The sequence below is a fragment of the Equus caballus genome, chromosome 10 (assembly GCF_041296265.1).
Source record: "Equus caballus isolate H_3958 breed thoroughbred chromosome 10, TB-T2T, whole genome shotgun sequence".
Classification (NCBI taxonomy): Eukaryota; Metazoa; Chordata; class Mammalia; order Perissodactyla; family Equidae; genus Equus; species Equus caballus.
The window spans coordinates 68,822,058-68,839,277 of NC_091693.1; the positions used below are offsets into that span (position 1 = coordinate 68,822,058).

The 17,220-nt window shown below is 39.1% G+C and overlaps 1 protein-coding gene across 2 annotated transcripts in view; it reads right to left on the reverse strand.

Moving 5' to 3' along the window:
* Positions 1-17,220, reverse strand: part of LAMA4 (laminin subunit alpha 4) — a 135,368-nt gene that overhangs the window by 5,781 nt on the left and 112,367 nt on the right. For both annotated transcript variants that reach the window (XM_001916277.5, XM_005596885.4), the window contains exons 26-35: positions 16,965-17,103; positions 16,365-16,502; positions 14,519-14,652; positions 13,158-13,322; positions 12,236-12,389; positions 6,438-6,625; positions 5,015-5,204; positions 3,816-3,971; positions 2,418-2,577; positions 564-694 (exon numbers count right to left, since the gene is read on the reverse strand). In XM_001916277.5, coding sequence (XP_001916312.3) covers positions 564-694; positions 2,418-2,577; positions 3,816-3,971; positions 5,015-5,204; positions 6,438-6,625; positions 12,236-12,389; positions 13,158-13,322; positions 14,519-14,652; positions 16,365-16,502; positions 16,965-17,103 — 1,555 coding nt within the window. The remainder of the gene's footprint in view (positions 1-563; positions 695-2,417; positions 2,578-3,815; positions 3,972-5,014; positions 5,205-6,437; positions 6,626-12,235; positions 12,390-13,157; positions 13,323-14,518; positions 14,653-16,364; positions 16,503-16,964; positions 17,104-17,220) is intronic.

Genomic DNA, 17,220 nt, shown 5'->3' on the forward strand with positions numbered 1-17,220 from the left:
CCAATCTTCTTTTTTTTTTTGCTGCTTTTTCTCCCCAAATCCCCCCAGTACATAGTTGTATCTTTTAGTTGTGGTCCTTCTAGTTGTGGCATGTGGGACACTGCCTCAACGTGGCCTGATGAGCGGTGCCATGTCTGCACCCAGGATCCGAACTGGCGAAACCCTGGGCCGCCAAAGCAGAGCACGCGAACTTAACCACTAGGCCATGGGGCTGGCCCCTGTTTGTTGGTTTTGATAGTTGGATATGTCTGCTGTTTGAATTTGTTGTAAAAAAGTTCCAATTATTTTGTTAAAACCCTTGAATTATGTTGTTATCATTGATGATTTTTTTTCTTTTTTAGCTATGCCACGTTTCCACAGCTCTTTGCTGTAACCAAATCAATTCCCAGTATATGACTCTAAATCCAAACATTGCTTTCATTTAAATATCATGTTATGGCTTCCCCATTTTTTCCCTCCAGTTAAGAAAGATTGATGAAATAATTCTGTGACATAAATTTGCTTCAGATCCAGAATCCAAGGTCAGAGGAGACTGACAGTTGAAACAATTCGTAACACACTACCTGCCCGTTTTTCATGTGAACGTTTAGGTACTCCCCATTGACACTGTGGCCGTGAACAAGCGTCCCGGAACTGCTTCTGGGACGGACTTCAAATGCAATCTCAAACTTCAACCCGATATTGAAAGACTCATCTGGGGAGAGAAACACTGTTAGCTCTCACGAACAGCAATCTAAATTTTGTAACCACGGTGTGATTTTGTAATTATATATTCTTATATCTGTTTTTGGAAGTTTAGCACATTTTGCAATAGATAAGTGGAAAGTGGCATTTTCCACATTAGAAACACTGTGGAAAGCTCTGTGGGGGCTGAGATAACCAGCACACCACTCTTGTTTGTGGGAAGCGGGGTGTGGACAGTTTGCTGAAAATCCACTATGGCCGTGGAAGCTCAGGGGAGAAGAAATTGAGTCCAGCTAGTAGGACCCTTTAATATTTCCAAAGTGAGGAGGAAGGGGCACAGGTGCAGAGGCTGGGATGTGTGGAGAGCACTGTGGAGGCCGGGGTGGCCGGATCGTCCCCTGCAAAGGGAGAAGGAGGCACGGTGAGTGGGGAAGGGCTCCAGTGCTCCAGTATGGAAGTTAGATTTTTTTCTGCAGTCATTGAACAAGGGAGCTGACTGTATCAAATCTGTATGATAAAATAATTCTTAGACAATGAAGAAATAACTAACTGGTGCCAGTGCTGTAGAGAATTTCAGAGGAAAGAGAAAGTGAGGGCAGCAAAAGCAGTTAGGAGCCGCCACTGCAGTGATGCAAGAAAATAAATTCTTAAGAGTAGCTGTGTTCATGCCAAGAGACTCATTGCAAACTGCGGCATCTTAATAATGTTCACTTGACGTGGCTCCTTATAAATCACTTTTTAATTTTTCCTGCTATTTGTTAATGTTTATGGAGAACATAAATTGCGCAGGTCGCTGTGCATTTCAAGCTGTCCATGCCTTTGAGTTCTTATCACTGGAATTCAACAAAGGGCTGAGAAATGTGAGTGTTGGTGTTTCGCTAGGGATAAAGGAGGAGAAGGGAAAGTAAAATCACGAGCCAGACAAAGAGAGGAAATACTACCTCCACTTATTCTATTGGACCTGGTTTAAGAAAGTATACTTGGCCGCACTGGGGTGTCCTCATTGAGGGGATGTACAAAGCACCTAAGTGCCTTGAGCACAGGGAAGATGTGGAACGTTCTATTTCCTTCTCCTAACCTCCTTCGCAGCACCTATCCTGGGGCCTTCCTCACACTATCAGTTGCTCTATAGAATGCTTGTTGGGTGGATTGGATGGTGATTGTGTGTACCCTGTTAGGATTTTATTCATTTTTAGAACTATTATGTGCCAATACCTGGCAAAGGGACTGTCATACCAGAGGCATGCAATAAAACTTTGTTGAATAAGCGAGAGAATAATAGTTGGGGAGAATAAAAATCCACAAATAAAATTTTGGAAGGTTAGTGTTGTCTGCTGGGTTGCAGGCAAAGGGAGGATGTGGAACTTCCTTTAGTCGGGACAATGGGTCATGCTAAATGGGGGCAGAGAAAGACCTAGAGAGCAAGGTGGCCAAGAGCCGACATGGATCAGACCACGGAGCAGCACAGGAAATTCTAAAGGAGCCGAGATGGTCTGCGTCCAGAGGGTTGGCAGCTGTGGAGAAGCTCTAATTTGGGAAAGCAAACAGGGACGGGCGCGTGTGTCTCTCTGGAGCGGTAGGAGGGGAGAAGTGGTCCTTGTGGAAAGAGGCCATTTTCTAGGTTGAGTGAGTTTGGCATGCTGAAGTTTTAACTCTGGATCCAATATCCCTGTTAGCCACTCCCAGGAAAGACGTATTTCATGACTCATGTTTTCAACACGCATCACTGTTACCTAGAACCACGTATCCTCCTTCAGTTGAAAAGTAAGTTCCTGTTTCCATTGGACCTTCGAAGCAAGGAGTCACGCTAAACGTCTGAGAAGCGGAGGCGATGGAGGCCCCATTTAGCTGCAGGTTGCTGAGACAGCCACTGAAGCTGTAGACTGAGTTTATCTGAGGGGAGAAGATAATTCTTAAAATCCATTTTCCCAACACTCACAGCTGCACCAAAAGGAAACAAAATGAAGAGATTTGAGTCTTAAGAGAAACCAAGCAATTCCTTGTTTATCCTAGCTATCTGAATGATCAATAGTTTTCCAGGTAGTTGCTTTTTGTATCTAGTTATTTGAAGCTGGAATTTTGCATTTGATAATGTCAGCCTGCAGTAATTAAGCTATGAAAATTTTTCTACATACTGTGACAAAATAAATGGCAGTGGTTTTCAAATGGCATGTTGGAAGTATCCTAGTTTGTTTTCGTTCAAGAATGACAGCTGTGCCCAAGATCACCTAATGCTGATGAGGGCTAGCAAAGTTCTTAACTGCTAAATCTACCATGGATAAATAAACGCAGAAAGCTTGCACTGCTGGCTTCATTAGCTGTGTCTGGGGTGGAGCATTTATCATACGACCAGAAGGGAAACTCAGGCTGCTTCAGACAACTGATGTCACACTGCTTTTAGAAATCTTTTCTTTAAAGAGCTTGTCATGGAATGGGGCTACTTACCTAAAATCAAATTAATTATGAACCCCGTGCCCCTTTTTAAATTTTATCCACATATATTAATGGATCTTAGAAATGTATTAACTCTTGTGTTAAAGTCAAATGCATACTTATGTTAAGAAAAATTCAGTACTTTGGTGCATTTCCTTTATTGCTACATATTTCTTTTAAAGGTGCAATATTTTAAACTTTTAAATTACAAAAATAACATGTTTCTTACTATACCCTTCCTCCCAGGGTTAACCACATCTCCTTGCACATTTACAAATTGTGTGTGTGTGTAAGAAACAAAAATGAGATCATAGTTTACATAATGGTCTGAAAGGTTTTTTTCACTCAATAACATATAATGGAATGACTTGCTTTTTGTTTTTGGTATTTTTTACAATAAAAGTCTAAGTACTTGCTGAACAAATAAACATCATCCTTGAGGCATAGCTTTTCCTGACAATTTATACTGCTGAAACGTTTTTCATCTCACCTCTACCTTAGAACCAAAAGATCACTCCTGACTTTGTGACATCACAGGGCGGACAGACATCCCATAGGACAATACCTCTCTTTGATATTCCACCTCAAACCAAACTACAGTTTTACTCTTTCAATTTCCTAACCATAAAATGACGGCTGGATTAAATGGTCTTCCAGCTCTAAAGGTCAGTGGCTGTACCTGGGCACAACTGGCTTACCTGGACATTTTTCACAGCCCTTCCGGGAGCCACACCTCCCAAGTAAATAGGGCCCTTGATTTTCCAGGCAGCTCCAGTAGGAGGAAGGCTTTCTTCTAGAACTCGAAGACCATCAATGATCAGTCGGCCGCTGCTTTTTTCTCTGATAAATATCACCTGCATGGAGAGAAAGACAGTAGCACAGTTCAAGTACATCCCGGGATGAGGGGAATGGCTGTGATCCTCACCTCCCAACTTGGCTTTTGCAATGCTGTGGGAAATCTGCAGAAATTGTTTAAAAAAGCAGTCCTTTCTCTGGAGGGTAGGAGTTCATCCCTTCCTTTAAAGCTTGGTTCAAAGTTAAGGCCTTTTTAAAGTTTAAAGTCAGGCCTATTTCTGAATACAGCTTATATTTAGCAGAGCTCTCTATGAAGCTCTTCCCAGTGGGCCAGCCCACATGCTCTCTCTCCTAAATTTATTGTAATTAATTGCACTGCAGCTTGCATTGCTTATTCTTTCCATCACACACACACTGATTTCCTTCAATGTTTAGGAAATTCTCCCTGTTGTATCCCATCTTCCTAACAGATTTAGTCTTTGTATCTTCCAAAGCTTAGCCTATAAAAGACATTCAGCAATCATTGTTGAAAATTTAGAGAATTATAGGCAGTGGAAAGAAACCAGTCAAATGAAAAATCCTTAGAAACCAGACTTCAGTTTATGGTGGCCCTTGATCCTTTGGTTAAAATAATTGCACTAAAAAAAAAAAAAAAGAAATGGAAGTTGATCTGCCAAAAAAAGAAAAAGAAAAAAAATTGAGGATCTCCTTGTGGTGTAGTGGTTAAGTTCACGTGCTCTGCTTGGGCGGTTCAGGGTTCGCAGGTTCAGATCCCAGGTGAGGACCTAGCACCACTCATCAAGCCATGCTTTGGCAGCATCCCACATAAAATAGAAGAAGATTGACACAGATGTTAGCTCAGGGCCAACCTTCCTCACCACAAAAAAAAAGAAATTACACTTAGCCTGTATCTCTTGCAAAATAGAATGCTTCAAGATTTTTATAAGGAATTAATAAAAGTTTTTGATGTTGAGCTCTGAGTATATATCAACAGAACTTTAAAAGAGATGTTTCTAGAGAATCCAATAGTGGGGCATTAGTGTCAGTCCCTTTGACAATGGCGGACATTTGCTGATGATAATATTCTCTGCCTTCAACTTACATCATGCCACAATCCATCATTGTATTTCTCTTGGCTTCTAATCTTCAGTTTCTTGTGGCCAACATTAAACATGAAAACCAAGCGGCCGTGGGCTAAGAATAGAGTCATGAAGTCATTCTCTTCTTGATCTGAGACATAGAAAATCATCCCATGGGAGGAACGAGTTTTCAGACGAATGGAAAACTGAGACCTTGCAAATGAAAAGAAAAATCTTACCACCTGTAAAATGAGCCTGAGGGCGATCTCTAACTTCCCAAAGCAATGGAGTGTAAGGAAGAATAAATAAGTTGCCATCCTATCTAATCCCAACCAGCACTACTTCTAATTATCCTTTAGTATTGTTAATGAATATTAGGTAAGCTTGACTAGTTTAAAAATGTAAATCCTGGTCTACCTCCTTATACAACAGAAATACATTCCACATTGAAGGAAGTGTTTCAGTAAGGATCATATCAGTATTGCTTTGAAAACATGGTTGCAATTCGTTTAATAAAAATCTGTATGTTAAGGAAGCTTATTCATGTGGACAACATACTAGTGAGCAATTAATATGCATGCAGAAATTTACATAGAAACTATGATTTATGTACTATCTAAAATACAGATTCAATTTTTTCCCAGTAAGAATTAATCAATGGATATCACATGTTAAAAAGAGCCACCAGAGTGTGTAGAAATTAAACAAAACTCTCTAGAAATTTAGCTCCAGGCCGTAGATAAGATACATTTATTTAGGCTAACTTCTAGTTTGATTAACTCTAAATTCTTCCTGAATTACACGAAATATTGATTCTTCCTATTAGGCAAATAGCAAACTAGAAGGCACTAGAGTTTTCTTATTGAATGCACCCCTGTATGAATATTTGAAAGAGCTATGTAAGACCTATATAAGAATATTTGGATGCTAACACTATAACAAGAAATCCTCAATAATACTATAACTGGGAGATCCATGAAAGATTGGGGAAAGGCAAGGGGTTTTGAGACAGCTTGAGGGCCAACAGAAATACAAGTGTATTGTGTTTTCAGCATCTTTCCTTATTAACCTTCTAGCAGTTCAGATATATTCCCATTTACAATCTGAAAGCAATTTGTATGAGGGAGGGAAGGTGATATGAAGGTTAGAGGATGCATCATTTGAAATTTGCCTGTTTCCTTTCTTTGTCTTTTCTTCTTGATAAAACACAGCAAACTCTTAGGAGAATGTTGTTTCACGTACCTTACTTTTGGGAAAAAAGTCACAGAGTATGTAATTTATTGGAAAGTACGAATCATGTACTATTTAGTATTTATTTTGATGATAAAAGAATAGGATTAAGGTGGCACAGAAAGGAAAGATCATAGGAAAAAGATGGCATATGGTAAATAAGGATGAAGCCCAGCCATAGTGTTAAGTTTCTGGAAGGAGAGTGTGTTACTTTACTTTTCACCAAAATCTCCTTTTAAGTGTTCAAACTCTTGGCGGCTGTTGGCGGTCCCTCCATACTGATAGGCGTGCTCTATGGCTCTCGGTCTGTTGGAAAGCTGGCAATGAGAGTCTCTTGGAGCATTCCGCTCTAGGAATTTCAGGCCAGCAGGATCCCATGAAGGTGCATCTTTACTTTTCCCGCCCTATAAAAAAAAGGAAATAAATCATATTAAGGTATAAAAATGACAAACCAGCAGCAAAAATTCATTTATGATCCTTACCATTAATAATAATGTGATTAAAGTGTATATTATTTGTGCATTTTCCTTTCATGAAATATTAGCCCCCTTTCTTCTCTCCCTCAACCGCCCATAAGCAAATGACAGCTGTAGCAACAACAACAAACAACAATATTGCATGTTAACACATCCAAAATTCTAGTCTGTGATAGTAAAGTGGAGCTAAACTGAAGCTATAGAGATAATTGCTCTATCATTTACATTAAATGCACAACTTAACCAACGGTAAAAATGGAAAAGTTGGCAATAAAATAACCCTGAGAGAATCAATCAATAAAACCCTCATATCATAGGCAACCGTATCACTTTAACTCATAGATTATTATTGACACATGCTATGTAAAATGTTAACTTAATTAGCAACATCTTAAAAATATTTTAGAATACTTTTGGTGATAGGCAATGTAGCAAACTTTTATATGACAGGATATAGAATAAGTTTTAAAATTATCTTGTGCTCTTGAAATTGCACTGCTGATTTTAAAATTTAGAGTTGAAACTGTAGGCTAACATTTAATGGTTATTTAGCCTTAATTCCTAAAGCAAAAAAAGGTAAATGCAAATAAATCTGATCATTCAGTTATTTGTTCATTTATTCAAGCAAATGTTTACTGAGTATCTAAGAGGTAGAAGTGAAGGGAGAGGAAAACTTCTGGGCGCTGTGTGATGGGGAATAGAAAGGTAAGTGAGAAGTGGTTCCTGTTTTTTAAGGAACTGAAAACCAATTTGGAGGAACAGGCCTATAAATAGCAAATTAGAAGACAGATTGGTGCCAGACAGAAAGGACACTAGACGATTTGCTAGACGATGGGGTTTTGTTTTTTAGGTGATAAGAAGCCACACAGGTTTTGAAAGCAGGGAGTGAACTGATGACCCACTTAGCAAGAAAGCTTGCAACAACAGAAGGGCAGATAAGAGAGGAAATGTTTGGTGGTCGGGGGAACTGGAGAAGACGGCCAGAGTTGGGGGGAGATACAGGATGAAATGGGACAGGATGACTTCTGGCTCAGAATTTTTGAATAGACACACACAGTTAGTTTTTCCCCCTCCCTAATTCCACTGAAATGTCAGAAGAATCACACACATAAAATAAATCCACAATAGTCCTGGAAATCTAGGAGAGTTTCCATCAGCACAACAAAGCAGTCTGGATCGTCCAGAAGATATAATACAGATTGGAACAGATCAACAACAGAACCCTTAATCTCACATGGGCAAAAGACAAGACCTCCAAAAAAATCAGTCTTCCAGGAATATCCCAGAATTACCCTCAAAATCTGGTACAGTGGGCAGAGGACAGACTAATTACTGAAAGGGCAGACCAGTTGTGCCAGCGCCCCGCTCTCAGGGCAGCAGCTCCTACAGTAGGATCTGGCAGTGGAGACTCTCACGGTGGTGCTTAGATTGGAGAAAGCGACATGGGAGCTCGGAGACTCACATAACCTAGGAAAGTCCACCTGGTTCCACCAGCCCCTCTTCCCTTCCTCACATAGTCATCAGGACTCTGAACCTGAGTCGCCACTACAGAAGCAAGTCTTCTCTCTTGGATGGAGGAAATATACCCAGTCACCAATATTTGTTGCTCCAAGCCCTCACCTACAAATAACGGCCATAGCTTCAAGCCATGGGTGCGCAGAATGGGCTGGAGGGGGGTTTCCAGGAGACTCCTTTCCTCTAACATATCTTGGGAAATTTCCCCCAATTCCATGCTGTATTCCAACCCTAGTGGAGTAACAGGCCTTATAATGCGAGATATGATCACCCTTGTCTCACTCTTATCTTTATATATGGCAACCAAATACTCTAAATCCTCTGTGGATATATGCTCTAAATAACAATAAAAATAATAATAACAAAGACAAGTTATAACCTAATCAATTACTTCACTATCATGTAACATAGAGACTGAGTTTACTATCCTAAAATGGGTATGTGTGTTTGTGGATTCTCATTGAATCCCACAAGACTTTGACTTTATTTTTTTCTCTGAGGGTCTATTAGTTGCAATCCAACTGGTGGTACCAATGTCAATTTAGCGAGATTCTTTTGTTTCAGATAACAGTCAAACTCGTTGAGCTACTTAAGAAAAAGAGGGCAGGGCATTGAAAGGATATAGGAGTATCGTACACAATCTGAGAGAATTTTGAATAGTGAGGTCCTACTAGGGGCAAGAATCACGAATTGGAAAGCCAGGAAGAGTCAGGGCAACTCCTTTTCTGGATGTTTCCGGTATCTCAGCTTGGTTTTGCTGAATGTCTGCTTTCATTCGTCTTTCTCTGCAGGACAGCTTTCCGCCTTTTTCCTTTCTCTAAAGCAGCTTTCTTTCTCTGTGCATGATTAACATAGAGCTCTTAGGTTTACATGCTTTCTGTGCAATGACCAGCTTAGTCTAGTCTCTCTTTAAGTTTCCAAGGAAGAGAATCTGATAGCCCAGCTTAGTTCACATGATCTATCCTGGTCCAATCATCTATATCCAGGTAGACGAGGTCATGCATCTAAAATACTGGCCTGCCTGGTGGGTAGGGAATCAACTCTCAGATAAGGGAATGGTTGGCCAGATAGCCCAGAATGATGTTTCTTGCAATATATAAAATGTTCACTATCATATTAAACACCAAATGAGAAACTACTTTCCTAATTAAATTTGAAAACATAAAAATTATGAAAAAATTTCAAGCTGGACCATGAGTGGTAAGACAGATATTCTTATATGCTCATAGGGGAATATAAATCAGTGTTATCTTTTTGGAAAATAATTTGCTTTGACCCAGTAGTTGTACCTCTAGGAATCTATCTGAAAGATTTATTCAGCAATATCATCAAAGATTAATATACAATGATCTTCACCCATAAAAGGGAGAAAACTGGAAATAACCAAAGGTCTATTAATGGTTAAATGAATTACAATAAATTTATAAAATGAATATTAGGAAGTTGTTGTGAAAATAAATTATTATAAGCCCAAATTGTTGTGATTCAGCCTGAATAAAAATTTAAACCAGAGGCCACAAGTTTTTCTGGGTAGCTATTTAAGAAGCTATTGATACTAGGGTCAATATGAGAGAAGATTAGCAAACATTGACATTCTAGTTACCAAAAAATATAAATTAAATCTATGGTGATTCTGTATCTTATTATTGCAAAGTTGAGTTTCTAAGACTATTTACTGGAAAGGCTAAGAGGTTTCCTATAATATGGAAAAGTTTGTGTTAACAGTTCCCAAGACCGTTGATTGTAACCTGGAAACCATGAATATTTGATAGACAGATTCATATAGAAAACTATGTTCACTTAAAGAAGTATATTATGTTAGTTTTAGAGGGTTGATCCTCCTTGTCAACCCACGATGTTAGCCTGCTGCCAATGATCTACTGATCAGTGCTCAAGTGCCAGCTAAAAGATTTTCAGGATAAACCTTTTAGCATCAATATATGAAGGTGACAGTAAGACTGCATCAGAATTTCATAGTCTCCTCTGAAAAATCTTTCATAGTGTCCTATAGCAAAATCCTTCATAAAAATCAATGTTATCTATCTCCCTAACCACTTTATCGTCTTACTTGTGAAATTCAGGAAGGGATCCAGAAAAAGTAGTAAGGTTTGATTATATGTGAATAAAATTATTTTATTAACATTGATAAATCATGTGTGGACAAAGGAGAAGTTTCACGGGATTCTAAAAAAGTGGTCCACATAGCTGAAATATATGGGGAAGTGCTCAAGACATAATGGTCAGTGAAAAGCCATCAGAAGCGAGAAGCTGGTAGGGATGCTTCCCTCTTGCTGATGGTTCAGAAGCCAGTCTTGGAAGGAAACTGATTCTTCCCCTGAAAAGATGCTCAACCTCACTAGCGTTCAAGGAAATGCAAACTAAAACCACAATGAGATGTCTTATTTGTCCATTAGATTGACAAAAGTATAAAATTTTGATTATATCCAATGTTAGCCATTGTGAGGGACAGTAGATTCTTTCCAATGCTGTTTGTGGGAGTGTAAATTGGTATTGCCTCAACACTGAAACCACACATTCCCCTAAGCCAAGCACTTCCACTCTAGGAATAGATCCTCCAGAAACACTCGCAAGGCTTTATAGAGATAGGACAGCGAATATTCAATTCAATGTTTATTCTATGCCAGGCACCGTGCTCGGAGCACTTCACGCATTAACTCATTTCATCCTTATGACAATCCTATGATGCAGACCACTAAATACTTATTGAACACCTACTACGTACATTGTTCTAGACTCTTAGGATGCATCAATGAACAAAACAAAGGAACTTGCATTCTAGCAGGAGACAGACAATAAATTTTAAACATAATAAATAAAGTCTATAATAAATTAAAATGTGATAAGTGCTATAGAAAAAAGAACAATTAGGAAAAAGCAAAGGAGACCAGTAGCACTGGTAGAAGTCAGGACGGGCTGGTATAAAATAGGAGGTTACACAGGCCTCACTGAGAAGAGGAGAGCTGGGCAATCCTACAGGAGGAGTTGTCTGCTCAGATATTAGGGGGAAGAGTGGTCCAGGCAGAAGGAAAGCTCGAGTTAAGACCTTAAGGCAGGAGTGCACATGGCTCATTCTAGGAATAGCCAGGAGATCACTGTGGGCAGAAAAGCGAGTGAGGGGAAGGGGCCTTTATAACATAGAGCCTCTTATGACACAGTAGAGACTTGGGCTTTTATTCTGAGTGCAGTGGGGAGCCACTTTGAGCAGAGGAGTGACATGACATAACATATTTATAAGGATCTCGTTGTTATGTTGAGAGTAGATTACTGGGGAACAAGGCAGAAGCAAGGAGGCCTCTTGGGAGGCTCCAGTGGGAGGCTATTGCAGTAATTCAGATGAGAGATGCTGGTGACTTGGACCAGCGTGGGAGTACTGGCACCTGAGTGCATTGGTAACACTGGACCAGGAAGGGGATGCGGAGGGGTAGATTGAAAGAATAGGAAGGAATTAAGAGTTTCATTCGTAATGAAGGCAAATAACATACCTACTAGAAGCAAATGAATGAGAAAGAATAGAAGTCAGAGGATGCAATTTAAGAAGCCTAGATTTTGATGATGGAGCAGCTCTGGTTGATGTTGCAGATCAACTGTCCATGTGACTGGTTGAAGTGAGGGTCAAGGCAGGAGGGGAAAACAAGGGTAAGAGCAGAAACTATAGGAATTTCTGTGATTGTGACAGCAGCCTGAGATTGTTACATGAAAGCAAATGATATAGAGAATTAGAGTACTAAATGATATATTATATATACAAATTGTTAAGTTCTGAGCAATTTATAACCATTATAATGAAAAGTAGTTGGAAGTACAAGTAAAAGCTGATTCAAACTGTTTCTTGGGAACAAGAATTGAAGCAACAAAGCTAGTGAACTGGAATACGATACTACAAGAATCCTACTTTTCATATGAACACAGGTGCAAACAGAAAATTCTATAAAGCATCAGTGTTGAGAGCTGTGTGCACAGAATATGAGGGCAATTGGGAAGTTGGCATAGCAGATCTTTTACCTTTTTATTCTGACTTGTTTTAGGCTTTGAGGAATTTTTTCCTTTTTTGTGAAGGAGAAACAATGGTGAAGACTCAATGGGACACTCATAAAGAGAAGTGTGGACCTTTTCAGAATACCGCTGGAAATCTTCGACCTCCACATCTCTGTCCAACCTATGTTTGTAACAGAGGAAAATGTCTTAAAAACGTTCTTCAGAATTAGATGATGAAAACTATGGAAGTCAAAGAAGCTTGGCAATTAAAATCTTCTTGTGTGTGGCGAGTCTTGTATTCATCAACCACTATCTTAGTCAGTGCCCTTTAAATGATCATTTAACCAATTAATCAATAACCATGTGCCTGGCACCAGCACATTCTGACAGATGAACATATTTTCCCTCACTGTGCTGGAGATTGGGACTCCTCTGTGTTACTTAATCTGCAGTAAATTCCTCTCTTGCTTATTCTTGTACTCAGGGAGCACTCATTGTCTTTGTTAAAGACCTAGATTAACGGCTTTGCTTAAAGTCATGCATTAAATTAAGAAGACTTAAACCTCTAACAGAATTTGGGTATGTTGCTCTGTACTATACCATTAATAATAAATCTGGAAATAATCACATCTACTATTTATAGCTTGCTGTATGCCAAGCGCTTTATGCGTGATATCTCATTTAACCCTCACAGGAAGGCGCTATTATCTGCACTTTGCAGGTGACAAGATGAAGGCTTACTTAGCCTAGGTTACATAGAAATTAAAGGGCAAAAAACCTACACACAAACCCAAGTATGTCAGTTGCTCAAGCATATGCAAACTTTTAATTACTACCATCTAATGCCTTTGACAAATTTTACAGTTCTCAGTTTTAATAATGTAAATAATTTCATTATTGACTGATCTTTATCAATCATGCAGATTTATGAATAGGAAAAATATTATACCTGGTAAAGTAAGCATTACTTATACAGCCGGTGAAATTAGCATACTGGGGACTGATGGGTGAGCCGCCGAAGTAAAACTTCTTTTCACCTGCTTGTGGCTGTTCTGCTTTCCCTTTGGTGGGGTTCTTACTTCCAAGTCTGCTTTTATCTACTATCAGTTCATATCTGCAAAGGAAAAAGCTTCTTTACACACCACACAGCTAACATTTTACCCTGAGTTCCATTCCAGGTTGCAAGTTTTCTCATGGAATTGAAATGGAACATCTGGTCAGTGAAAAGACAGTGAGTTGCCAGACTCCTCACGAGGCCCAGGATAAATGGTTGGATATTTTTACATGCAGAAAAGACCCTCCAAACCATGGCTGAAGTTTAAACCCATAAAAGCAAGTTCAGATGACTAGTCATCAGCATTTGTGTGTGTGTGTGTGTGTGCGTAAAACATAACACAACTCATAGTGATCACTTAATCACATTTGCGGGAGACCATTTTCATTGTAAAGCATGTTGAATGGTTTTGATCCTTTTTGGAAATGGAGTCTAGAAAAGGCCTATTAATATTTTCTTCTGATGAGAGGGCTCCACAGAAGCGGACACAGAGTAGCAGCAGTCTACAACAGAGGTTTATTTCTTACTCTAGAAAGCTTTCTTAGTATGGAAGAGAAATTCAGGACGACATTTTTTCTTTTTAAAGATTGTCATCTGAGCTAACATCTGTTGCCAATCTTTTTTTTTCCCTCTTCTTCTTCTCCCCAAAGCCCCCCGGTACATAGCTGTGTATTTTCAGTTGTGGGTCCTTCTAGTTGTGGCATGTAGGATGCCGCCTCAGCGTGGCCTGATGAGCGGTGCCATGTACGCGCCCACGATTCAAACTGGCGGAACCCCAGGCGGCCGGCGGGGAGCGTGCGAACTTAACCACTTGGCCATGGGGTGGGCCTGGTACTACATATTTTAAAGATAAAGTTAGAGCTTTTAAAACGTGGCCATCAATGTAGCATTCTCAATTGTTTAGTTTAAAATCTAATGAAACCAATATTTACTAAGCTCCTATGTGCAAAATACTGCACTCGACTCAGTAAGTACTGTGTGTAGACACTTGCTTCAAGGAGAGTATAGCCTACGGTTTTACTGGAAAAAAAAAACCTTTATATTTCTGTCAAGTAATTTTATAGTGATTTATTTGGCATATCTTGGGTATTAATAGCAAGTTTTTTAAAAAAAGAAGCTAAGTAGTTTTTTCCACTAGTTTTTGTAAGCATTGGAAAAATAATTGATTAGCCTATTATTCATAGTGGTCATTTGACAGAATCATGCCCTACAAAGAAAGCCATCTGGTGGAAAGAATATAAAGTGAGGAGCTGTACCTTGTGGGTGAGACAGAGGTGATGATAAAGTGGGACAGCCCGTCATTGTACCGCTTATCTGCCGACTGCACCTTGATTCCCTTTACATCCATGATCACAGTGCCGTTATCCAGAGAAACGGAGAACACGTCTGACTGAAACGCAAGCACAGGTTTTTAAGGAGGGAGGCCAGGGATCCCCAAGGTGGGCACATTTTTAACATTTACTTAATGGTATTGCTTAAAGGAACACATAATATGAGAAAAGTTTGCTTGTAAAATAATTTCTATAAACAACAACAACACCACAACGCTCTCTGGCTTGTATGGGTGTTGCCTATAAACTTAGACATGTTTCAACGGCAGAAGGAATCTCCTATATCCTGAACTGAAGATTTCTGGTGACTTTGTCTTGCTGAGAGTTATCCCAGTGTCACTTTCCCAACTCAGGCATTTCTACTCCGTCATTAGTCTTCGCTTTTTAATCCCTTCTGAAAACGCAATATTTGAATCTCCTTGAGGATGTAGCTAGATGACTAGGCAAGGGTTAATTTGCTAGTTTGCCTTTTTAAATGTTTCACTTTTCATCTATAAAGGCAGAAGAGGAATTTAAAAAAAGGAGAAATTAACCTCTCTTTTTCTGAATTTGCTTATTGCTTGTTTTAAAACATTGCAAAAGGATAATCTTGCTTTGCTTCCCTTATATGGGCGCCACTCGCCACAGTGAGCCCTCACGATAACCACTTTTTGTGGATGAAAAGTGTTATTGAACTAACCATGGTAATTTGAGGCAGATTTACTGGCAGAGGTCCCATGAAGTGCTTTGAGTAAATTCTCATAGATCCTACTGATCTAAATTAAATTTGATATAAATGCGACAGACACAAGGTAAAGTACAAAAAGTAAAAGCTGCTTTCATAAGTTACATTATGACCTGGTGCGTCAGTGTATATGTTGGTGATAACCTTTTCATAGACTAATCAGTTGCATCTCAGGGACAGCAAACTTCTATAGATCTTATTTTATTCTTGAAATAATGTATCAATATAAGCTGAGTTCAAGCATTTTATAGCACATCTAAGAACAGAGAAGTATATTCTTTTTACTGTCTTAATAAATTAAAACGCACATGTATTTGTTTGTTAAAAACACACAGAGGTTTTTAACATTTTTTGAGCCATGGACTCCTTCGGCAGTTTGGTGGTACATATGGACCCCTTCATAAAACAATGTTTTAAAATGCACGAAACAAAATGTATAGGAATACAAAGGAAACCAATTACATTGAGACGCAGTCTCAAACTATTAAAATAACAAATCTGTGATATATTAATATATGTACTTCTTCATTAAGGCATTAGATAATAAAATCTAGTAGCGAATCTAATAAATACTGTAATTTAGAAGTAGCAATGAGCAGAAATGATATTTTCAGATATCTGTGACAACTATTGTGTGAAATGAAAAATACCCATGGTTTCTATTAATGACAAAGTCACAGATATTTGCTACTACTACTGTGGTTTGTTGCCAACATTCACAGTTGAGAAAAATGCTCAATTTTAGTTAGAGACAATAGAGATGCAGTTTTTCCCCACCCAAGTCCACAGACCAGAGGCACCCCCCCCCCCCCCCCCCGCGAATGCTCTTCATGAATCCTTAAGGTCTATGAATCCCACGTTAAGAACTCCTGGTGTGCAATATATACAATATTTTATAAAGTGTCTGAAATGAAGCATTCTCTGTGTGTGTACATCTGAGTCAAAAGTAATCTGAATCAAAAATCACTTTGAACGTGCTTAAAAAATATTTTGAATAGACAAAACAATTATCTCAGAGAAGTTTCCTGGAGAAAAACAAATACTTACCCCTGAAGCATAATAGAATAGTAACCCATTTGGCTGTAATGTTCGGAAATTGAAACCTCCTTCAAAGCCATCGAAGAAAGATATTTTCTGAGTGGAAGCAATGAAACTCTGTCCATTGAAATACGCTCTACGAGATATCTGTGTGCCAAAAAAATTGAATATGGTGTTTTTGATAATGACCAAATACTTGAAACATCGGTTTGTCACATACCAAAGGCCTTGACTGCTAGTTTCAGTATTAATAGTTTATGTTTAACTTCTGGTTTGTACTGGAACTCGGGCATGTTACCCTTCCTTCTGTGTGCCTGTAACAGATGGGGTTTCATCTTCTCCAATTCCTCCACTCTGTGTGACTAATTATGCTCACGCAGCCTCTCTGGCTTTTGGAAGCCCCACCCATTGAAAACTGAAGCCACCGGACAAGTCACAGAGGAATCCCACAAGCCTTTCTAGCTTAATGATTCTTCTTTCTGCTGGTGGCAGAAAGGAGCCTGAGGTGTACCCAGGATCACAGAGAAGCTGAAAAGAGCTCTTCCAGGTTTTGAGAAGGATAAGTTTTGGGTCTATTTACTAAAAAGCTTTTGATTGACTGGTACCTACAAGAGAGTCTTCTGGGCATCCATAACCAACTCCCAGGGTTTCTGTCTGCTCTAACAAATTGAAGTCTTTCTTCTGGAACTGGAAACCCTTCATGCATCCTCTGAAGTTGATATCTAGGGGAAGGTGTGCTCTTAAGGTCCTGGAAAAGAAAATCAGTCTTCACTGATACAGCCATAATGATGATGATGATGTTACCCTGCATATGTAGGCTACGAAGTTTGATTTTCTTTATAGGCATTTATAATAGCTTTATAAT